The 23749-nt window shown below is 43.3% G+C and overlaps 2 protein-coding genes across 5 annotated transcripts; one reads left to right on the forward strand and one right to left on the reverse strand.

Moving 5' to 3' along the window:
- Nucleotides 1-216: 216 nt before the first annotated feature.
- Nucleotides 217-11696, reverse strand: LOC133493905 (oocyte zinc finger protein XlCOF6.1-like). Its single transcript, XM_061807901.1, has 2 exons — nucleotides 11310-11696; nucleotides 217-1893 (listed from the first exon to the last, which is right to left on the reverse strand). The coding sequence occupies exons 1-2, from the start codon at nucleotides 11431-11433 to the stop codon at nucleotides 761-763; spliced, it is 1257 nt and encodes a 418-aa protein (XP_061663885.1). The 5' UTR covers nucleotides 11434-11696; the 3' UTR covers nucleotides 217-760.
- Nucleotides 9727-20672, forward strand: LOC133493899 (gastrula zinc finger protein XlCGF57.1-like). 4 transcript variants are annotated; one of them, XM_061807891.1, is made up of 4 exons: nucleotides 12337-12439; nucleotides 13013-13161; nucleotides 16806-17075; nucleotides 19237-20672. In XM_061807891.1, the coding sequence occupies exons 2-4, from the start codon at nucleotides 13035-13037 to the stop codon at nucleotides 19242-19244; spliced, it is 405 nt and encodes a 134-aa protein (XP_061663875.1). In that variant the 5' UTR covers nucleotides 12337-12439; nucleotides 13013-13034; the 3' UTR covers nucleotides 19245-20672. The 4 variants fall into 4 exon arrangements, with proteins under 4 accessions (XP_061663873.1, XP_061663875.1, XP_061663871.1 ...); XM_061807889.1 differs by lacking the exon at nucleotides 12337-12439 and adding an exon at nucleotides 9727-9865 and having other exon boundaries at nucleotides 16806-20672; XM_061807887.1 differs by having other exon boundaries at nucleotides 16806-20672.
- The last annotated feature ends 3077 nt before the right edge of the window (nucleotides 20673-23749 follow it).

Genomic DNA, 23749 nt, shown 5'->3' on the forward strand with positions numbered 1-23749 from the left:
TATTATTTTGCTTCTTTTTGTCCTCCCATCTTCTTGTGTGTACCCGCCGACAGCTGGGATAGGCTCCAGCACTCCCCACGACCCTCGTGAGGATAAGCAGCACAGATCATGAATGGGTGGGTGGAAGATAACCAGTACCCTTTGGAAGGTTGTGTTTTCTTCACCAAAAACAACACCCCCCCCTCCCCTCCAAAAAATAGTGTGACGACAGCTTGCTTGAATTTCCAAAAATCCATTTATTGCAGTAAACATCTTATTTCATATTGTTGCCATATAACATTGCATCATCATATGAACAACTGCCGCACATGGACAAAAATTAAAGAAATTAAACAATATGAGATGTATGGGATGACGTGTTTGTCATCTTTCCACAAGAAGCCATTTCACCGCTCATTTTTTTTTTTTAAACAGCACCGGCTTCCATCGTTTCGCCATTTTCACTCATTACAGTTCCTGATCATTCTTCACACTTGTCACCGGCACGTTTTTAAAAATCATACGGACAAGAAGATAAAATTAAAGACAATACACAGAGCAAAACGTTTTAGGTTTTTGTAAGTTAGCAATATAGTCATTCAATTCGATTTTGAAATTTTACCTTTGGATTAGAGGCTTACTGCGATTCACTTGTGTGCCTTAGCCCGCCCCTTCTGAATCTTTGACCAAAAACTGAGCAGGAAAAGGGTTTCTCACCAGCGTGCATTTCCTCTTCTGTGTGAATCTTTTGCACCACACTGAGCAAGAAAAAATGTTTGTCTCAAGTGTGCATTCTTATGTGTACTTTTAGGTCTTTCTTATTAAAGAATTTTTGGCCACAAGCTGAGCAGGAAAAAGGTTTCTCACCAGTGTGTGTTCTTGTGTGCAGTTTTAAGGCTCCCTTCTCTGCGAATCTTTTACTGCAAACTGAGCAGCAAAAAGGTTTCTCACCAGTGTGTATTCTTGTGTGCACTTTTAAGTTTCCCTTTCTTGAGAATCTTTGGCCACAAACTGAACAGGAAAAAGGTTTATCACCAGCGTGGATTCTTGCGTGTATCTTTAAGTGCCCGTTCCGTATGAATGTTTGACCGCAAACTGAGCAGGAAAAAGGTTTCTCTCCGGTGTGCATCATCGTATGCATTTTTAAGGTTCCCTTTTGAGAGAATCTTTGACCGCAAACTGAGCAGCAAAAAGGTTTCTCACCAGTGTGTGTTCTTGCGTGCATTTTTAAGTTTCCCTTCCTGGAGAATCTTTGGCCACACACTGAACAGGAAAAAGGTTTCTCTCCTGTGTGTGTTCTCATGTGTTGTGTTAAGACTCCCTTATGAATGAATTTTTTACCACAATCCGAGCATGGAAAAGGTTTCTCTCCAGAGTGCGTTCTTGTGTGCAATTTTAAGTTTGCCTTTTCAGCGAATCTTTTACCACAAACTAAGCAGGCAAACGCCTTTTCTCCGGTGTGCATCCTCATGTGCCGCTTGAAAGTCGACCTGTAATGACACATTTTGCCACACTGGGAACATTTCCAGTGTTTGTTGTCAAACACCTCCTGATCGGAGTCAAAAGAGCGTGACATTGCGTTGTCGCTGTCGGGTAGCGGAGCTGCTTGTGATCCTCCGTCGCGGTCTCCATCGCCGCTTGATGTCGCGCGTCGACTCGAGCGGCTGCTCGCAGGCTCCGCCCCTCTGCCCTCCTCGCTTCCCCCTCTGCGTTCGTTCTTCAAAGTGACACCAATCCAAGGAAATATAGTGATATCTTCCTCTTCCTCTTTGATGTTCCAGCGCGCTGGCGCCTCAGCTATAACACGACTCGGGTTCAATTCCTCTTTGATGCGGTGGACCTCTTCATCCTCGTCTTCCTCTTTAACGTGAGGACGTGGCGGCTCCTGCTGCTCAGGATAAAACTCTTCACTATCTGCAAGAAAAGAAGTTTGTTTTTTTTTTTTTCAAATCTATTCTCATGTTAAATTAATGTAATGTGTATTTGTAATAATAATATATCTGTATGTAATATGTAATATATCAATTATGGTTGATATTTTTATTTAAGATTATTAGATGACAAGCCAGTAGAGCTACTAGAAAAAATACAAAATGAGCATGTCGATAAAATGTGAAATGGAAAATAATAATGAAGTGCAGAAAAACAGGTATTAATGGTCAACACCTGTTTGAGATTTGCATGTTCATTTTTTTAATATTACACACAATTGAGGGTGGCGGCACTGTGGAGCAGCTGGTAAAGCGTTGGCCTCACAGTTATGAGGACCCGGGTTCGATCCCAGCCCCGTCTGTGAGGAGTTTGCGTGTTCTCCCCATGCCTACATGGGGTTTCTCCGGGCACTCCGGTTTCCTCCCACATCCCCAAAACATCCAACATGAATCGGTCACAATAAATTGTCCATAGGTGTGACTGTGAGTGCGGCTGTTTGTCTCAATGTGCCCTGCGATTGGCTGGCAACCAGTTCAGGGTGAACCCCGCCTCCTGCCCGTTGACCGCTAGGATAGGCTCCAGCACTCCCGTGACCTTCGTGAGGATAAGCGGCAATGAAAATGGATGGGATACACACAATTGAAGCCAGAGGTTTACATACACTGTGCAAAAAAAAAAAAAAAAAAAAAAACACATTTCAGTAAGTGAAATCAGATTAAAACTGTCCAATCCAGATTATTTCATTTTATAACAGCTGCGGGATAATCCAGCGGTATTTTCTTCCAACACAACCTGGAGCTGAAAGTCTCATGTCAACCGTGGAGACCTTCAAGTTCTTTGGAATTACAATCTCACAGGACATGAAGCGGGAGACGAACATCAACTCCATCCTCGAAGACGCAGCAGAGGATGGAGTTCCTGAGGATTCTGAGGAAGCGCAACCTGCCGCCAGACCTGCCGTGACAGTCCTACAAAGGACTGCGTACCTCCATCGCAGTCTCGTTTGGGGCCGCCACAAAAGAGGGCAAACTCCGACTGGGACGGACAATCAAAACTGCCTGAAAGGATTTTGTGGGCACCGCCCTACACACCCATGAGGACTTGCACTCTGCCACATCCTGGTCACCACATCTTCCAAGCTCCTTAGCTCAGGTAGGCGTTATAGTCAATATCCCGACATCGATTCGCTTGAGGTTAAGCGACTCTGGAGTGTTTTTATGATTTTATGTCTCATGTGATGCCTAATTGAGAGATAAGAGATTTTTAAAAATGAATATGGTGACGAATGGTGAAACTGTGGCGGACAAGGTGGATCAGTTGGTAAAGCGTTGGCCTCACAGTTCTGAGGACCCGGGTTCGATCCCGGCGCTGCCTGTGTGGGTTTCCTTTGGGCACTGCGGTTTCCTCCCACATCCCAAAAACAAGCAACATTGGACACTCTAAATTGCCCCTAGGTGGGATTGTGAGTGCGGCTGTTTGTTTCAATGTGCCCTGCGATTGGCTGGCGACCAGTTCAGGGTGTACCCCGCCTCCTGGCCCTTGACAGCTGGGATAGGCTCCAGCACTTCCCGCGACCCTCGTGAGGATAAGCGGCGAAGAAAATGGATGGTGAAAGTGTGGTTCAATAATAATACTCTGCTGTTATTTATTTATCATGACAAGAGCCTTCTAACACAATCCTAACTTTTTTTTCTTCTTAAGTTCACCACTTTATTTGAAAACTCATAACTCACTTTACATGCTCTTATTGTGAAATGCAGCCCTACTATGATTTCGGAAATGAGAGAATATTACATTTTTGTGCTCATATGTTTCACTACCAGGGCAGAATTTGTAAGATGTGTAGAACTCATGTGCTCTAATATCATTATATCATTGGCATTAAAAAAAAAAAAAATCAACTATATTGTTGTTTATCTTGAAAGTTTGTTGTAAAATATGTCATGAGCAAGACTTGGCCGCTGCCACGAGGAGGAAGGACTGTGGATCGCTGCAGGCCTTGTCAACAAGGCTTCGGCCGGGGTGGCTCGTAGCTCGCGGGCGGCGTTGTTTTTATTATCGGACGGGGAGACTGTTTGAAGCATGCAGTTTGGCCGTGATCCGCATATCATCTAAGTATGGCTCGAAACGATAGGGTAATATTGCCACAGTCACTTCACTCGCTTGTGAGATGTTCTCTTCTTCGAAAAGAGCTTCCGTGTCAGAAGGGGCGTGTTCGTCTCCCACTGTAGGGGCCACAGATTGTTTTCAACGGCGGATGTCCCAGTGTGACATCACGGACAGAAGATGCAGCCAATCTGGCGACTACCTGGATGTCAAATGAGACTTCCGCAACTTTGTGCACGGATGACGCACGCTTTGCTCATATTTATTTTGTCGTATAGACATTGAAGTGAATAATGTCATATGTATTTTTCATTACAATATTTTAGAATGCTTATAGGGATGACACTTGACCTTTAAGTTGGAGTTTTTGTCATTTGCCACTTCGTTACTTTGCGTTAGTGAGTTGCATTCACTGCCTGTGGGAATCTCCACTTCTACGCGTAAGTTAGGGGAACTCTCGTCACAGCGATTCTGTGCCTTTTAGTTTGATTCTGTCCTATTGAGTTAGTCAGTTTGCTTCAGAGTCATCGAACCATTGCTGTATGTCTTTAGGATCCCGCGTATGCCTTGCGTTTCTGTGCCTTTGCCCTGTCGGACTGCTACAGCGTGTATGACCCAGTTTCCGGAATAAACTACATTGAACATTATGCTTCTGCCTCAAAGTCCTGCATTTGGGTCCACCCCCGTACCGGAGGTTCGTTGCAGAACAGGACCCAGCGGGAAAGGTGAGGCATCGCTGGGCACGTCGCCGGGGACGCCGCCCACTCCAGGACCAAGCATCTCCTATTCGGGTGGGCTCCATTGTATCATCCGCTTCTGCCTGGTCACCCACACCACCCGGGCGTCATAATTACGACCACAACCCGTTCACCACCGCATTTTGGACTCAGATTTTTCGGACTTTGAGGAAGACTTAAATTTATATGACCGCACCTCCAGGTCCCTTCACCATGTAGGTCCAAGTCCTCGTCCTCCAATCCTTTTTTTTGGGAACCCACTCGGCCATCTACCCGGGTTCTCCGCGTGGCGGCCAGAGGAGACGCCCAAGCAGGGTGCCCCCTTGTGCCTCCCACTGCGCAGCGACCAAGACACCGCCATCGTCCATCCACGCCTCGTTGGCGACGACCAAGTCAGCAAATCTGGAGCTGATGGTGAAACTTCCAGACCAGAGGGAGGAGGGGTCTCCAACTCCCGAACTGCAGCGACTCGAGGATCACGAGGTCTTCTATCATCGAATGCGGGTGGAATTAGAGCAGCAGAGTGCTGAACTTAAGGTGCTCACGGACCAGGTTACATTTCTGGCCGAGCTACGCCCACGTCACGCTTTCAACAGACTCGTTGCTGACCCACGCTCACGCCGCAGTAGGAACCGACCCACTACCGAGGCAGATCCATGTCATGGTGGCAACCGACCCGCTACCGAGCCAGATCCATGTCGCGGTGGCAACCGACCCACTACCAAGCCAGGTCCACATCGCATAGGTGACGGACTCCCTGACAAATCATGCTCACGCTACAGTAGCTGCCAATCTGTTTCTGAACCTAGCTCACATCACAGGTGGCAACAGACCCGCTGCCGAGCCACACCCACGTCGTGGTGGCGACAGACTTCCGGGTGAGCGTCCACTGCCAAGAGGGGCATGGCCACGCCACTGCTCTGGACAGTGACACCTGTCACCGCTCACAGTTGTTTCACATTGGGACCGTAATTAGACAGGCATTTAAGTTGGAGTTTTTCGTCACTGCCATTTACCAGCTCGCTGCCTTGCATTAGTGATTTCCATTCACTGCCTGTGAGACTGTACACTTCTACACGTAAGTTACAGTAAGCCTTACAGTTACAGTGATTCTGTACCTTGTAGTTTGAATCTGTCCTGTTGAGTTAGTTAGTTTGCTTCAGAGTCATCAAACCCTTGCTGTATGTCTTTTAAATTGCAGCCTAGCGTTTCTGTGCCTCTGCCTTGTTGGATTGCTACACCGTGTATGACCCAGTTTCTGGTATAAACTACACTGAACATTATGCTTCTACCTTGAGGTCCTGGATTTGGGTCCACCCCTGTACCGGATGTTCGTGAAAAAATTAGGCTTTACACAATCATAATTTCAAAACAATAACGACAACCAATCACCAATCCAATTGACCCCTCCGTACAGGGCACTTAACCACGCCTCCTGAAGTTACGTCACCCCACGTGTGGTAACCTCAGACAAACAATTAGCAAAAATGGCGGTGCAGGAAGAAAAGATGAGTGAAATTGTCCGATTTACCAGCTGATTTCTCACTCGCATTCTTAGCAAATAGTGAAATATCGTTGAAAAGCAGACAGCAGGGCTTCAAGTATTTCAGCGAGGGGTATTTCAATGGTATTTACATGCATATCGACGGAAAAACCATTTATATTAGCACAAGATCTTTCCAGAGTCAGAGGAAGACCGAGAAGCCACATAATATAATATATTATAACCCAAAGACTAATTCGTCATTGACAGTTTCCTATTTTCGTGTTACATATCACACTTGTGTGCAGAATCTGTATATGTATCTGTATAGCCGTTTGGGAACCGCCGTATGAAGGAAAAGAAGGCGAGGCTTGATTTACGAGTTGTTTCTCTCGTTTTCACTGTGTAACGTCACGCGCTCCCCTCAATAATTTTCCTTGAATTAGTGCCGAACCTACGTAAGTCCCGACCGAGTACGACAATCACTACTTTAGTGTCCTCAAACATCCTTCCTTCAGTCTTGGTGTCTCGGTGCAGGTCGAAGCCTTTTAGGACTCACTAGTCCGGTTTAGCTTAGCTCGGGAGCCGCCGAACAGAGACACGTTTGTGCAGTCAGATCAGCGCAAAATATCGCTCAACACAGATCAAGTGTGTCAATCATTCACACTTAGCCATGTTATGCAAGCGAAGAACTGCTAATTGATTTATATGAGACATGTATTGAAAATCAAATATAGGGCTTACCTTCGTGCAAAACCAGTCTGGTTAAGCTTCGGCCGCGAGCCAGCAAGAAAGCGACACGTTTGTGCAGTCCGATCATCGCTAAATATCGCTCAACAAAGAATAAGTGTGTCAATCGTTCAGATGCAGCAGTGTTATGCTAGCGAAGAACTTCGAATTCATTTATACGAGACATCTATTGAAAATCAAATATAGGGCATACCTTCGTGCAAACATATGTGTTCCGGTTGATATTAGATGGATTTAGTTGATGATGCGGTCTTCCACAAAGTTTGATCCATCGAAGGCATTTTTCGTACTGGGTCTTTGGTTTTGGAAATCGAACTCCACCAACTAGCCTTTCAGGATACCTGTCGTCACTATTACAAAGTCCGTGACTACACCTCTTAACCATATTTTTTGTTAAATAACCCAAATACGCGATAAAACGCTATTTATAGTGTATTGTCATACACCACAAAAACTACAAACTACAAAACATGAACAAAAAAAATTACACTTTGATTTCTCATTACAAAACTAGTTCATAAACTGATTTAAATATAATGAGGCCAACATGGTTTTTTCCCTTCATTTTATCTTCCACATGTCACAATCCATAACTTTCATCGTCACCATGGTGATGAGTGTATCCTGAGTAGTCTGACATAGTGCACTCGCGAAAGAGTAAATTTGATTCCCACGTTACGTGTCGTCTGTCGCAGCCGTTTAGTCTCTCCCATGCCACCACCATGTTTTATTAAAAAATCATTTTATTGGCAGTCACCTTTTTATAGTGCTCTATCAAAATACATGAGAAAAAATTACGACATAAAAATAAACAAGCTTTTCGAATCAGATAGAATGTGCACGACGGCGATAAGATAAGGCCAATAAAATCATTGTGAAGTCGAAGTAAATTACATTGTTCTGAAAATATTTGCTTTGGTGATCTAAACATATTGATAGCGAGCAAGCGGAAGAGAGAACACAAATACAGTGAAGAAAATAAGTATTTGAACACCCTGCTTGCTATATTGCAACTTCTCCCGCTTAGAAATCATGGAGGGGTCTGAAATTTTCATTGTAGGTGCACCTCCACTGTGAGAGAGATAATCGAAAAACAAAAATCCTGAAATCACAATGTATGATTTTGTTTTTAGACAATTTATTTGTGTGACACAGCTGCAAATAAGTATTTGAACACCTGTCTATCAGCTAGAATTCTTAGTCCGCCTTTAAAAGTCCACCTCCTGAATCAGATGCACCTGTGTGAGGTTGTTCGCGGCATAAAGACACCTGTGCACCCCGTACAATCAGTAAGACTCACACTTGTAACATGGTCAAGACCAAAGAGCTGTCCAAAGACACCAGAGACAAAATTGTACAACTCCCCGCGGCTGGAAAGGGCTGCAGAGAAATTGCCAAGCAGCCTGGTGAAAAAAGGTCCACTGTTGGAGCGATCATTAGAAAATGGAAGACGCTAAACATGACGGTTAACCTCAATCGGAGTGGAGCCCCACGCAAGATACCACCTCCTGGGGTCTCCCTGATCCTTAGAAAGGTGAGGAATCAACCCAGGACTACACGACAGGACTTGGTCAATGACCTGAAAAGAGCTGCGGCCACCGTTTCCAAGGTGACTGTTGGTAATACACTAAGACGTCAAGGTTTGAAGTCATGCATGGCACGGAAGGTTCCCTTGCGAAAACCAGCACATGTCAAGACCCGTCTTAAGTTTGCCAATGGCCATTTGCATGATACAGAGGAGTCATGGGAGAAAGTTTGGTGGTCAGATGAGACCAAAATGGAACTTTTTGGTCATAATTTCACTAAACGTGTTCGGAGGAAGACAAATGATGAGTTCCATCCCGAGAACACCATCCCTACTGTGAAGCATGAGGAGGTAGCATCATGCTTTGGGGGTGTTTTTCTGCACACGGGACAGGACGACCGCACTGTTTTAAGGAGAGGATGAATGTGGCCATGTATTGTGAGATTTTCCCTCAGTCAGGGCATTGAAGATGGGTCGTGGCCGGGCCTTTCGACATGAAGATGACCCGAAGCACACAGCCAGGAAAACCAAGGAGTGGCTCCGTAAGAAGCATGTCAAGGTTCTGACATGGCCGACCCAGTATTCAGACCTAAACCCAATAGAAAATCGTTGGAGGGAGCTGAAACTCTGTGTTTCTCAGTGACACCCCAGAAACCTGCCTGATCTAGAGAAGATCTGTGTGGAGGAGTGAGCCAAAATCCCTCCTGCAGTGTGTGCAAACCTGGTGAACAAATACAGGACACGTTTGACCTCTGTAATTGCAAACAAAGGCTACTGTACCAAATATTGACATTGGTTTTCTCAGGTGTTCAAATACTAATTTGCAGCTGTATCACACAAATAAATTGGTGAAAAAAATCATACATTGTGAGAGTGTGGTAAGGAAGTGAAGAAACGGGTCCAAGCGGGGTGGAACAATTGAATTAGTGTTTAGAGAGGAGGATGGAGGACATAGGCTTCGATGGAAAAAGATGACACGCTGTGGCGACGCCTAACGGAAGAAGCCGAAAGAAAAAGAAGACAGTGGAGATGCACCTACGATGAAAATTTCAGACCCCTCCATGATTTCTAAGTAGGAGAACTTGCAATATAGCAGGGTGTTCAAATACTTATTTTCTTCACTGTATATCATATCAAATGTAATAAAAATATGCAATAAAGCGGACCCGTGACGTAGTGTGCGTGACAAATACATCTACAATTTACGAGTTCTATTAATGTTGTGTAAACGTTTATTGTGACTTAGCATTTGTCAATCAATATATTTATAAATTATATATCTGTCTTTTATCAGGGTGTATTCCATTCATCCAGAGTGAGCTGGGTTAGGTACACAGCGCTCCCCTCACCATTGTGAGTATAAGCGGCTTGGAAAGATGGATGGAGTTCGTTCTTCTACAACAGGTGTGTCAAACTCATTTTTGGCGTGGGCCACGTTGTAGTCCCAGTTTTCCTCAGAGGGCCATTATGACTGTGAAACCACCAAAATCTTTCATCGGCTCAAACTTACACACAAAATTTCTGAAATAGTTTTGGAATCAGAACACAATGCTAATGTGTGTTCCAACCATTGTTCATGTTTGGTTTCCACAAAAATGGTAACAACATCTAAATGTAATCATTTATGATGTATGACTGAGAAATTGAAAACAAAAATCATGGAAGTTGATTTGCCACCACGGGCCACATAAAATCATGTGGCGGACCAGATTTGGCCCCCGAGCCTTGAGTTTGACACCCATGTTCTACACCTTTCCATTATTCATTATTATTTTGCTTAATATAATAAACATGCATGTGACCACACTGCTCCCAAGAGGCCAAACAGCATCCAGCAGGAACAACAACTTTTTTAGAAAAACACTCCAAACTGCTTTTTTGCCCCACTGACTGATGTGAAATCAAAATTTTCCGCTTTTTATTGGAGTCAATTCCCACTCACAATATAATTGTATTTCTTAAATTCCAGAATATTGAAAGAATTAAAAAAAATATATACAATACACAATACAGTCAACTCAGGCGTCCCAGTATTTATAGACATGACTTAATTTATTTACTACTACTATTTTATTTATGGTTGTTCCATTAAGTTATATTTAAAGTTGCCTTGGAAATCAATGAATAAGTGTTTATTAATCACAGTCAAAACGAAATAATAATAAAATGATCAGATATGTTAAAAATGATCAGATATTAGAAGAAAGTTAAAGTAGCATGATTACATTATTTGAATTTTTGTTGCAATAATGCAGATTTTTTTTCTTACTTCATGTGAATATTCTATTCTTTTCCATTTATAATACACATTAACTGTGTTCCAAATTATTATGCACATATTTTCGTCAGATTTTCCCAAGGAGTTGAAACAAATGACAGTCGTCATAATTTCCATCAGAATATAATTTATCAACAAAAGTGTCAATGATTCAAGTACTTCTTCAGGAGGAAAAAAAATATTGAATTTGCAACATAGCAGCTTCATAATTCTTACAGTAAACTCGGCATTTTTACTTATACATGTTTGTTAAAGAGCATTTCATATTTTGGTAAGAACGAAGTAAAACTATCGATTCTTCTTCATATAAATATGTTAATAACTGTAAAACGCATCTACTAAAACTACTCTGACAATTTATAAAAAAAAATATTTTGAGTAAACGCCAAGGGAATAAATGTAGCGCAATAGCAACCGCCTCCTCACCAGGAGGAAAATTAATCTGTGGAAGGAATATTTATGTAACATAACATAAAGTATTTAGTAAATAAACAAGTGGGCGTGATGAAGAATACAAACCTAGTCTGAGTAACACAACACGGGGCTGCAAGCGAACGGCGTCCACCAATCGACATTGTCGCTCGTCTTCTTTTTTGCTTCCATAAAGTTCCTTCCTGTACTTTTGTGTCGTCCTTGCGCACATTTTGATTCCCGTACGATAATCACAACAATTTTACAATTTCACCCAAACTATGTGCTAGCGAAAGCAGCTAGCTAGCCCGAGAGGCATCAAAGTACACCGCCAAGACGAGTTAATCAAAAGATTTAAATTACGTTACTTATTTTTAGCATTATTTTAAAAATACTGACAGACCAACTGTGTCCGGGTTTCAATCCGATCGCTACTAAATCAGGAAGAATTAATTTCGAGCGAACTCGGTTTTGCAAACAAAAGTGCACACGGAAGTCGATCAGTAACGGAAATGGCCGGAAACGATAGATGCGCATGCGCAGAAAGAACGGCTTGGATTAAAGGCTTTAATGTTATTTTTTTTATTCATTAAACAGCTGTGATCGTTACAAACTTAAGTTTAGGCAATTGGCAATAATGATTTTCAAAAAATAAACAAATAAGAGGAATAAAAAGTAAAAGTCGCGAGGATTGTGTGCGTTCGGTTGACGACACTCGTAGTAAATAAAAGATTTTGAGATCTTCGCGAAACCAGGGAGGTCAAAGTTGACAACGCAATCCGTATATTTTTATGGCGACAAAATCAAAAGATTAAGGATGATCATTTATTATGATATTGTGCAGTATACGTATCACGATTACGACAAGGAAATCAGGAATCCGGTTCACATGTTTAAAAAATAGTTTTATGTTTTTAATTTTAATGTCGTGTATTTATTTTATTCATGATTTTATTATTATTAGTTATGATTATCATGTGCTTTGGGATCGATAAAACAATAAATTTCACGAATATCAGTTGAGAAATTAGCACATTTCGACTTAATTTGCATTTGCATGCGTTGCCTTATATGGTAACAACGGCCTTCCCAACATGGCCGTTCGGGAGGCATGTGGTATAGCTGACCATATCTAGTTTATATCTATGGTTAGCACTCGTCTCACCCGCACAAGCCCTTCTGTGTGCTGCATTAAAAATCTCCTGAATTTGTCGCGAACGTGCCGAATTCTTATCACAGTAAGCCCATCACTACTTTAGTAGACTAAAACATTTGTTTGTCTCATCTTCGTGTCCGGTTGAAGTCGTCGAGGTGCACGTTGAGGCTTCTCGGCCTATCTTAGCTTAACATGCTAACTAAGCTACGCGTTTCTGGTTAACATTTCGCGAAGCAGATCAGGCAACCTCGTAAAGTGTTCTTTTTCCCCACCACCTAGTAGTAAGGCGTGTGAACCAAAATATATAATATTAAATGAGAAAACAGCCACAAGTAAATTGTCATCTTTATCATTAAATTTGCTACAACTTCACCTACTTAAACAACATCCCATAAAACAAATTTTCGGAGTCCTTTTGGAGAGTATCTAAAACAATGGAACAATTTTTATCTCCTCGGGTGACAAATTATCTGTATTTTTTGTATCTTATATGTGTTTTAATCCATAAATATATGTTCTATTTTTATTCTACGTGATTCGTTTCAACGTTTCCGTTTGTCTACGTCAGTGCTTTGCTCACAAAATCCAAATCTCACATTTTCGGTTTAAACTTGCTTCTTCTCATCCCTCCAACGTAGATTTTTTTTTTTTTAAGTGCTGTTATCGTCTTTGTGGAAATGTGTGAAAGAAGGACTCCAGAGTACGAGGAGGAACTTTGTGGACCAGAAGACGAGAAGGAGCCACAGCGCCGACTAGTGGATGCTGTGTTCAATCTGCAGCCTCGAATTGTGCTGCGCAGAGCAGGTTTGTCCTCCTCCTAATTACAAATAAATACATTCTATTTCAAATTTTTTGTAATATTATTAATGGCCCACTAAGTGGTGTAAGGCTCCGACGATTAATGGATACAAATTGATCATTCAAAGTGTCTGCGACGAATTTTGCCATCGGTTCACCCACAATGAACGCTGTCGTAACGCCACCAAAGATTTGAAAAATAAAAAACAGAAGAGTAGGAGATGTGCCATCTTGTTGTCTAGAGTGGTTTCAAATATGACCCAACAACAGTTTGACCTGAGTTTTCAAAACAAAAAACGTGATTTTTGTCTACGTCGCCACATTGGCGGTCAAACAAAGCATTATTGAAAGTTAATTCCGTTGAGACGAAACAAAAATACGTCTGATAGCATGACACCAAGAGTTTTGTCTGATACCGTTGAACATTTATAAGGTGATAATAAACGAAGGTACGTGGAAAAATGAGAGACACTTGGCATAGAGGATCCATATTTAATGCTGAAGAAATTGGACTGCTAATTTGCTTCATGCAAGATTAACTGGACACTCTAAATTGCCCATAGGTGTGATTGTGAGTGTGGCTGTTTGTCTCAACGTGCCCTGTGATTGGCTGGCAACCAGTTCAGGGTGTACCCCGCCTCCTGCCCGTTGACAGCTGGGATAGGCTCCAGCACTCCCTGCGACCCTCGTGAGGATAAGCGGCAGAGAAAATGAATGGATGGATGGACCATTAAAATGCCTCCTAAAATGCCAGCGTTGTTGGCCATGTACAGTACTCACAAGAAATTTGTCTCCGGTCGTTGGAGCCACTCTAGTATGATAAAATATACATTCAGGATATTAAAAACACACAAATGATCGTCCTCAACCAAATCAGAGCAACTTAAAGCTCAAGTGTCATGCCTATAAACATTGTAAAATAGATATTGTAGTGAAAAATACATATAACATTATTCACTTCACTGTGTATACGAAAAAATAAATATGAACTGAGAAGGTGTGATCCATTCGCAAAGTTGCGGAAGTCTCACTCGACACCCAAGCGGTCGCCATATTGTCTGCGACGTCTGTTGATCACGTCACACCGTGACATCCGCAGAGGAACAGCAGACATTTTCAGATTTTTCCGACACGGTAGCGCTTTTCGAAGAAAACCTCTCAAATCGAGTGAAATGACCATTTCGAACCATATTTTGATGATATGCGGATCACTTCTAACGAACAACAGACTCCCCAACAGTATGTAGCGTACTCAGGTGGACCCATGCCGGGGGGGTTGGGGGCTCCTTTCCCCGTCCCGCACGCGGCCAAACCACCTCCGCATCGGGGCCGACGTGGAAGCTGTACGGCGTGTACATCAACACATTTAGCACCCGTCTTACATACGCTGATCTTTTGTTATGTTATAAAAGCTGCATTTTGTCGTCCCCCCAACCATTATTATTTTTTAATAGCTCCATACGCACCCACCTGTCATTTGAAACCCACAAAGCTCTCGTCCTTTGCTCCTGTGCAATCCATTTTTCACGACGAAGCGGGTCTTCAGTAAAAGTATGAAGAGTGGATCCATTCTCCCGAGTGTTCGAACGATATCAAGCAATCCAACGAGCCGGCATTTTGGCGACCACAAAGGAACGACAAGCTAACTTCCAGCAGGTGAAACGAGCATAAAGAGACAAGAGCGCTTGAGTACGCTCCTGCCCTGTACGTCACTTCCTGCTTCTTCTCCAAAATAAATCCCTCGAGAGGATTTTCAAGGCGGGAGTTACAAAAAGCAAAATTGTGTCCAAAAATATGTCAAAATTGTGTTTTGTGGTGAAAAAACGGATGGGTCCATACCGGCTGCCTTTTTTTTCCATTAATAACATAGTAAAAATCATGCATTTCATGACAGCGGAGCTTTAAATTGGTGGCTAATTACAGTCCCAATGTGAAACACCTGTGAGCGGTGACAGGTGTCGCCGCCCAGAGCAGCGGCGTGGCCACGCCCCTCTTGGCAGCGGCCAAGTCTTGCTCGTGACAAATTTTACAACAAACTTTCAAGATAAACAATACTATTGTTGATTTTTTTTTTTTTTTTTCAATGATATAATGATATTAGAGCAGATGAAAGAGTGGTAGACATTTTATAAATTCTGCTCTGGTAGTGAAACACATGAGCACAAAAATGTAATATTCTCTCATTTCCGAAATAAAAGTAGGGCTGCATTTCACAATAACAGCATGTAAACCGAGTGATGAGTTTTCAAATAAACTGGTGAAATTAAGAAGAAAAAAAGTTATGATTGTGATGGAAGGCCCTTGTCACGATTCAAAAAATAATAACGGCAGAGTGTTAGTGAATATCGAACCACACTTTGACCATTTGTCTTTTTTTTTAATTTCTTTTTTTATCGATTAGGAATCACATGAGACATAAAATCATGAAAACACTACAGAGAGTCAATTAACCTCAAGCAAGTTTACCAAAAAGTTCCATTTTGGTCTCATCTGACCACAAAACTTTCTCCCATGACTCCTCTGTATCATCCAAATGGTCATTGGCAAACTCAAGACGGGCCTTGACATGTTCTGGTTTAAGCATTGGAAGGAACCTTCCGTGCCATGCGTGACTTCAAACCATGACGTCTTGGTGTATTACCAACAGTGACCTTGGAAAAACGGTGGTCCCAGCTCATTCCAGGTCATTGACCAAGTCCTGTCGTGTATTCCTGGGATGATTCCTCACCTTTCTAAGGATCGTAGCGACCCCACGAGTTGATACCTTGCATGGGGCTCCACTCCGATTGAGATTGACCGTCATGTTTTGGTTCTTCCTTTTTCTAATGATTGCTCCAAAATTGGAACTTTTTTCACCAAGCTGTTCTCCAATTTCTCCGTAGCCCTTTCCAGCCGTGTGGAGTTGTACAAATTTGTCTCTGGTGTCTTTGGACAGCTCTTTGGCCTTGGCCATGTTACAAGTTTGAGTCTTACTGATTGTACGGGGTGCACAGGTGTCTTTATGCCTCGAACAACCTCACACAGGTGCATCTGATTCAGGAGGTGGACTTTTAAAGGCGGTCTAAGAATTCTAGCTGATAGACAGGTGTTCAAATACTTATTTGCAGCTGTATCACACAAATAAATTGTCTAAAAAAAAATCATACATTGTGATTTCAGGATTTTTGTTTTTCGATTATCTCTCTCACAGTGGACGTGCACCTACAACAAAAACTTCAGACCCCTCCATGATTTCTAAGTGGGAGAACTTGCAATATAGCAGGGTGTTCAAATACTTACTTTTCTCGCCGTACATATGTGACGCGCGTCAATGTCAAAGATGTGACGGCTTCTTTAATTGCATCGGCTGTGAAATGTGGAAATGGAGGTATAATGTCTGCAATATTTTTTCACTGGTCGCTACTCGCACCTTTTGGAGGCACTAAAATGGAAACATCAAAAAGAGGGGGAGCAGTGAAATGAGATTTGGGCTAGAAGTCATTGTCGTTTTGTGTCTTGCAGACGTCAGTGACGATCTCTGTCATGTTATATGTATTTTTCATTCCAATATCTATTTTAGAATGTTTATAGGGATGACACTTGACCTTTAAGGAGGGAAGTTATTCAATTATATTCGACCCACATGTGTGTTGTCATCTTTTGTCTTGCAGATGTCAACGAAGATCTTCATCCTCATTGGCTAAAGCCGGAGTCCCCTCACATGAAAGAGGAAGCGGAGGACAAAGAGGTTTGTCAGATGAAAGAGGAAGAAGACCTGAAGCCCCACCACGTCAAAAAGGAGGGGGAAGAGTTCCTATATGTTAAAAAGGAAGAACAGGAGGAAATCATTCGGGTTCCTTTGACCGGTGTCTCTTTGAAGAGTGAAGATGAAGGTCAAAGTGAGGAGAGCAGAGGAGTGGAGCCTCCAAACAGCAGCACAGGTCAGCACATGACAACAAAAGGTGATGGAGCCCACCGGAGAGGATCAAAAGCCGAAGGACTCTTCGCTCCGCTGTCAGATAGCGACGACTTGATGTCACACGCTCCTCACACTGATGAGGATAAACAGTCTGAAGTTGATAAGACATGTAACACCGACAACAAACGATGGAAATGTTCTCAGTGCGGGAAAACCTTTGCCTATAAAGGCAAGTTGAAACTGCACATTAGGACACACACGGGAGAGAAACCGTTTGACTGCATAGTTTGTGGCCAAAGATTCTCTCAAAAGGGAGCCTTAAAAAGTCACACAAGGACACACACTGGTGAGAAACCTTTTGCCTGCCTAATTTGCGGCCAAAGATTCTCTCTGGAGGGAACCTTAAAAAGTCACACAAGGACACACACCGGTGAAAAACCGTTTTCCTGCGCAGAATGCGGTCAAAGATTCTCCCAAAAGGGAAGCTTAAACGTGCACACAAAAACACACACTGGAGAAAAAGCTTTTTCCTGCTCAGTTTGTAGTAAAACATTCTCTCATAAGGTACTTTTACAAAGTCACTCAAGAACACACACTGGCGAGAAACCTTTTCGCTGCGCTGTATGCGGCCAAAGATTCTCCGCGAATGGAACTTTAAAAAAACACACACGAACACACACTGGTGAGAAACCCTTTTCCTGCCCAGTGTGTGGCCAGAGATTCTCTCAGAAGGAAACGCTAAAGCGTCACACAAGAACGCACACTGGCGAGAAACCCTTTGCGTGCTCGGCTTGTGGGAAAAAATTCTCGCATAAAGGAGACTTAAAAAGACACACGAGGACCCACACCGGGGAGAAACCTTTTCCCTGTTTAGTTTGCGGGCAAAGGTTCTCTCATAAGGGAACCTTAAAAGATCACACAAGAACACACACCGGTGAGAAACCATATGCCTGCGCAGATTGCGGCCAAAGATTCTCTCGACAGCACGATTTTAAGAAACACACGTGTGTTTGTAAAAAAAGCGGCGATCAATCGGGTTTTCACCTCTGATACGAGCAGGTTTCAGTTCATGCGCCAAGAATTATTATAATCTATGTCAAGTGTGCCATTGCCCGTTCGCGGGTTTACCGTTCACGGCCCGGCATCGTCACAGATTTTTTTTTTTTTTAAGTCTGCCCTATTTTCACGACTGTAGCGGTCTTAAAGGTCAAGCGTCATTCCTATAAACATTCTAAAATAGAAATTGTAATAAATAATAAATACAAATACATATAACATTCACTTCAATGTCGACACGAAAAAATAAATATGAGAGGAGAGCGCGTCATCCATGCGCAAAGTTGCGGAAGTGTCATTCGACGACGTCCAAGTTCTCGCCATATTGGCTGAATCCCCTGTCCGTGACATCACCCGGACATTCGCCAATGAAAACGCGCGGTGGACCCTACTATGGGAGACGAACACGCCCCTTCTGACACGGAAGCTCTTTTCAAAAACAACCGAGTAAGTTACCGGGGCAATATTACACTCTTGTTTCGGGCCTTATTAAGATGATATGCGATCACAGCCAAAGCGCCTCCCTGTCCGATCCGCTTCCGCGGCGGAAATGAGCTATCGCGGCTCATCGCAGCCGGCCGGTGTGGCTTATTTTCGGTGCCGAGGTGGCTTATCACGGAGCCGAGCCGGGCTGCTTTAGGGCGTTGTTCATAGCCGCTGCCGTCCGTGAGCCGACGCGGCAGCCTTCGCCGGCAGGCCCGACGCAGACGCACACATCGACACATTTAGCACGCCTCTCATAGGTACCCGGATCTTTTGTTACGTGATGAGAGATGGATTACGTGGTCCGTGATATGCGGATCACGACCAAATTGCATGCGGCCAAACCACTTCACCGTCCGATCCACCTCCGCGCGGCGATTGTCATGGTCCTGCCGGACCCAGCCCTGGCTGTCCAGGTCCCCTACACACCTGCGTCTCGTCAGTGATAATGAACCCGAGTATATGTAGCGGACAAGCTGGCTTTGCCAGATCGTTGCCATCCATGCTTCGTTCGCACTTCCTCGTTCCTGATCCCGAACCCCTGTGTACCGACCTCCGCCTGTCCTCCGACAAACCCCGTAAGCTTGAGGGTCTTCATACTGCTGCTCACTCTGACCGATCTCCTGTGTACCGATCCCTGCTAGCCCGCTGACCTGCCCTCTACGCCTGATGTCCTGGTCACCGCTGCTCCAATTGACCGTCTGCCTGATCCCCGACCTCGGAACGAATAAACACTTTTCCCAAACTGCCTCTGCGTCTCCGGAGTTCTGCATTTGGGTCCTCCCCCGCACCGATGGGTCTTGACAGCGGTGATAAAAACAACGCCGACGCCGCGGTCAAACCGCCTCTCCGTCCAATCCACCTCCACAGCTGAGATGGGCTTCAGCTGGAGTGGCACATTGACACATTTAGCACCCCTGACTTACGGATTAGCCCCCCCCCCCACCCCCCTACTATTATTTTTTTTTAGTAGGTGTATATACACCTACCTGTCATTTGGATCCCAGGAAGCTCCCGTCCTTTCCACCTGTGCAATCCATTTTTCACAACGAACCAGGTCTCTTGGAAACTTAAAAAGGGTAAATCCATCCTCCCGAGTGTTCAAGCGACGTCCAGCAATGCAACGAGCCGTCATTTTGGCTAACACGAAGGAACAGCGAGCTACCTTCCCGGAAGTAAAACTAATAGAAACAAACAAGTCCATTTGAGGACGGTCCTGCCGTGTACGTCACTTCCTGCTTCAAATCCCTTGAGAGAATTTTCATGGCGGGAGTTACAAAAAGCTGTATGCGTCAAAATCATGGTTTGTGGCGAAAAAAAAAGATGGGTCCATGTCGGCTGCCGTTTTTTTAATTATAACATGCTAAAAATCATGCATTTCATGACAGTAGCCCTTTAAATTTTCTTCTTAATAGATAAGGCGCCACATTAAACGTACTGCCTTACAATGTGGTGCACCTTAAGTCCACACGGAGTTCATTTGCAAATGTCGTTGTATGATTTGTCCAATAAAGGATGTCCTGAGTGCCGCAAAGCATGCTGGGAGGATGTAAATAGTGTTCAAAGTGCGCGTTTTGTGTCAAATATTTCTTGAGTCGGGGCACATGGAGACAGACGGCTGCACTCACAATCACACCTATGGGCAATTTCGAGTGTCCAGTTAATGTTGCGTGTTTTCGGGATGTGGGAGGAACCCCGAGTGCCCGGAGGAAAACCCACGCAGGCACAGGGAGAACATGCAAACTCCACGCAAGGAAAGCCGGGATCGAACCCGGGTCTTCAGAACTGTGAGACCGTCGCTTTCCAGCTGCTCCACTGTGTCTCCATGATAACCTGTGTGTACTTCAATGGACAAGTCACGCAACAATCATGCACATGAGGCATGCCGTCCATTTTTCAGACTTTTAAGTGCATCTTATGGTTGTAAAAATATGGTACATATCATACGTAGGTATATTATTGGCACATCCATTATTCACAGATTTTCCTTATCCGTAGGGGTGTACGGAGCGTAACATTGAGCCCAATGCCATCCAGCTGCAACATCGTGCCGCCTGAAGACAACATTAAGGCATAAAAAATAATGTTGTATTGTTACTTGTGGTCAAATAGCTAGACCACGGGTGTCAAACCAAGGCCCGGGGGCAAGATCTGGCCCACCGCATGATTTTCTGTGGCCCGCGAAGGTGAATTATGTGTGTCAACTTCCTTAATTTTTGTGAAAATCTGTACCAAGATTTCAAATGGTCGTGTATAATGATAACGTTGAGCTATTATAAGCATTTTTGTCTGACCAAATATGAACAATGGTTGAAAACCCCATTACCCGTGATTGATTCTTCATAAATTTTGTGTATAAATATTACGAGGTGATTTAAGAATTTGATAGTATGAGTCATAACGGTCCTCTGAGGTAAGCCTTCACTACAATGTGGCCTGCCACAAAAATGAGTTTGACATTGGTGATCTAGACTGTCAAAGAATTGTTCTGCTCTAGTATTGTCTATGTCCGTATTTGAGCTAGCAAAAGCGCTACAGTTTCAGTGAAAAACCGATAGACGTCACCGTTATTTACTGACCTGACATGTTGGAACATATTTGTGTTTGACCCCCCCCACCCCCACCGCCCTCCCCTGTTCTCGGGGTGACATCACATGACCCTTACCCAAAATATACATGACCTCACGTAACCGTCTGACTTCATGTGATCCTTTGAAGTACCGATTGTTTCAGCACATATTTTTGGTTTTAGAATATTTTAAAGTAGAGGCACGGTGTCTCAGCTGGAAAGCGTTTCAATCCCGGACCCGCCTATGTGGCGTTTGCATGTTCTCCCCATCCCTGGGTGGGTTCTCTTCGGACACTCTGGTCTCCTCCCACATGCCAAAAAAATGCAACATTAAGTGGACACTCTAAATTGCCCCAAGGTGTGATTGTGAGTGCGGTTGTTTGTCTCCATGTGCCCTGCGATTGGCTGGCAACCAGTTGAGGGTGTACCCTGCCTCCTGCCCGTTGACAGTTGGGATAGGCTCCGGCACTCCCACGACCCTTGTGAGGATAAGCGGCAAAGAAAATGGATGGGGGAATCTTTTAAAGTAGTTTTTTTTATTGAAAGTTGAAGTGCTAGGTGACCTCTTTAAGACATTAGTTGTTGTTTTTTTTTAATGTGGCGGTGTTTATGACCGCGAGAGGGTGCGGTAATGACGTCACGTGATCAAAACAAACCCTGATCGGTGAAAGTCGGAAACCTATCAGAACAAGACCTGCCAAAACAAGGTCGGAAATCCATTCATGCAAGTCGGTGGAATTCTCTGTTTCATACTAAAAATAGACTTACGTTACCATGACGACACGCTAATCATGCTTATATTTAATCACAAAAAAAACTTTCATTTATTGTAGTATTTGACATTTCCAGCCCAAAAATTGATAATTCAGCTCACTTATAGCTTGAGAAAACACCATGTAGTAAATTATAAATACTTTTTTTTTTGTTGTTTATTTTATTTCCGTAGTGTTTTCTGCTATTTACTCAGTATTTTTACTCTCAAGCATTTTTGGGGGCTACTTTTTCGTTATACTTCTGACATTATTGTCAAGTAGCAGTACTCTTACTTTGGTACAATACAGTATTTGGCTACTCTACGCAACCTTTGGTCTCTTTTTAATGTCTTTGGTGTTTACATCATTTGACATTACACGTCATAAATTACTTGTTTAAAATGAAGGCCATTATATTAATATGTATAGTGCAATTATGCTGTATATAACAAGCAAGCTGTATTTTTTAACATTATTATTTCCTAAAGTTTTTATTTTTCTACTACACAGCCACATTATTTAAAATATGAGTGCAACTTTACTCTGTTACTACTCTACTTTGTATTAACAAGGCTTGTTTGAACGCAATGTCAATTGATTGTACCTTTTGGTATTTGAATATACACAATTTTTTTCGTTTCATCTTTGTTTTCCAAAAAAATATATATATATTAACAGTGAGTGACAAATAAACTGCTTGGACGGAGCTCGTTTTTGCCTCTTATCTGGAAAACTGTGCATAAATGTCTGTAATTTATTAAATATATTTGTCTTGGGCAGCACGGTGGAGCAGCTTGTAAAGCGTTGGCCTCACAGTTCTGAGGTGTCGGGTTCGATCCTGGACCCACCTGTGTGGAGTTTGCATGTTCTCCCCGTGCCAGCGTGGGTTTTCTCCGGGCACTCCGGTTTCCTCCCACATCCCAAAAACACGCAACATTAATTATACACTCTAAATTGTCCCAAGGTGTGATTGTGAGTACGGCTGTTTGTCTCCATGTGCCCTGCTATTGGCTGGCGACCAGTTGCGGGTGTACCTCCTGCCCGTCGACAGCTGGGATAGGCTCCAGCAGTCCCCGTGACCCTCGTGAGGATAAGCGGAAAAGAAAATAGATGGATGGGTGTTTTTTTTTTCCTTGATTGTAACATTTAAACAAATCTAGTGCTAAATTAGAATCATTGGCCTTTAATAATCCTGATATCTGCATACATTGTGTGCACGTTCAGAGCGTAGATCACTGCGTCCAGTACTTGATCAAATGTACCTCTGCCGCAATGACTGAAATATGTGCAGTATTTGGTCGATACACAAGCATCACAGCCCAGCACCCATCTACTCGTAAACAGGTTCTGTGCATCTCGACCTTGGAAAGCTTTCACCTTCTCTGGTATGTAAACCGGGTTGGGCGAAAATACACGGATGTTTACGACGTCTCCATAACACACATCGAGAAAAATCAGGATCCTTTACGAATTACTTTTTGTCGACCTCGTAAGGATCTATAGAGCTCCTGCACGTGACGTCACCGTTTTCACGGCGCCATATTGCCGGTCAAACAGAGCTGCTCGACATTGAACCGGAGGAGAATATTTGCAATACCCGAGATCTGTTGTGCTGTTGGTTGTCACAACAGACGAGGCAGATATTCAAAGAGATCATTTTATGGAATACCGGCTGAAAAGACCAGAAAATATCGATGGATTTTGGCTATTAAACCGACCAAAATACGCACACGCCCGTGTAGCGATCGCTTCATTTCAGGTAGGAATTATTCTTCTCAATCTCAAATGACCAAAAAGTATTTAGAATGCCAAGTTGGCTCATTTGGGAACATTGCG

The sequence above is a fragment of the Syngnathoides biaculeatus genome, chromosome 20 (genome assembly GCF_019802595.1).
Source record: "Syngnathoides biaculeatus isolate LvHL_M chromosome 20, ASM1980259v1, whole genome shotgun sequence".
NCBI classification, from domain to species: Eukaryota; Metazoa; Chordata; class Actinopteri; order Syngnathiformes; family Syngnathidae; genus Syngnathoides; species Syngnathoides biaculeatus.

What these genes read in the sequence shown, in the direction of transcription:
- LOC133493905 (XM_061807901.1), bottom strand. Translation starts at nt 11,433, where the DNA reads ATGTGCGCAAGGACGACACAAAAGTACAGGAAGGAACTTTATGGAAGC. An exon ending in TGTTGTGTTACTCAGACTAG is followed by an intron (nt 1,894 to 11,309) that starts GTTTGTATTCTT and finishes CTTTTCTTGCAG; the next exon opens with ATAGTGAAGAGTTTTATCCT.
- LOC133493899 (XM_061807889.1), top strand. Translation starts at nt 13,035, where the DNA reads ATGTGTGAAAGAAGGACTCCAGAGTACGAGGAGGAACTTTGTGGACCA. An exon ending in AATTGTGCTGCGCAGAGCAG is followed by an intron (nt 13,162 to 16,805) that starts GTTTGTCCTCCT and finishes TTTGTCTTGCAG; the next exon opens with ATGTCAACGAAGATCTTCAT.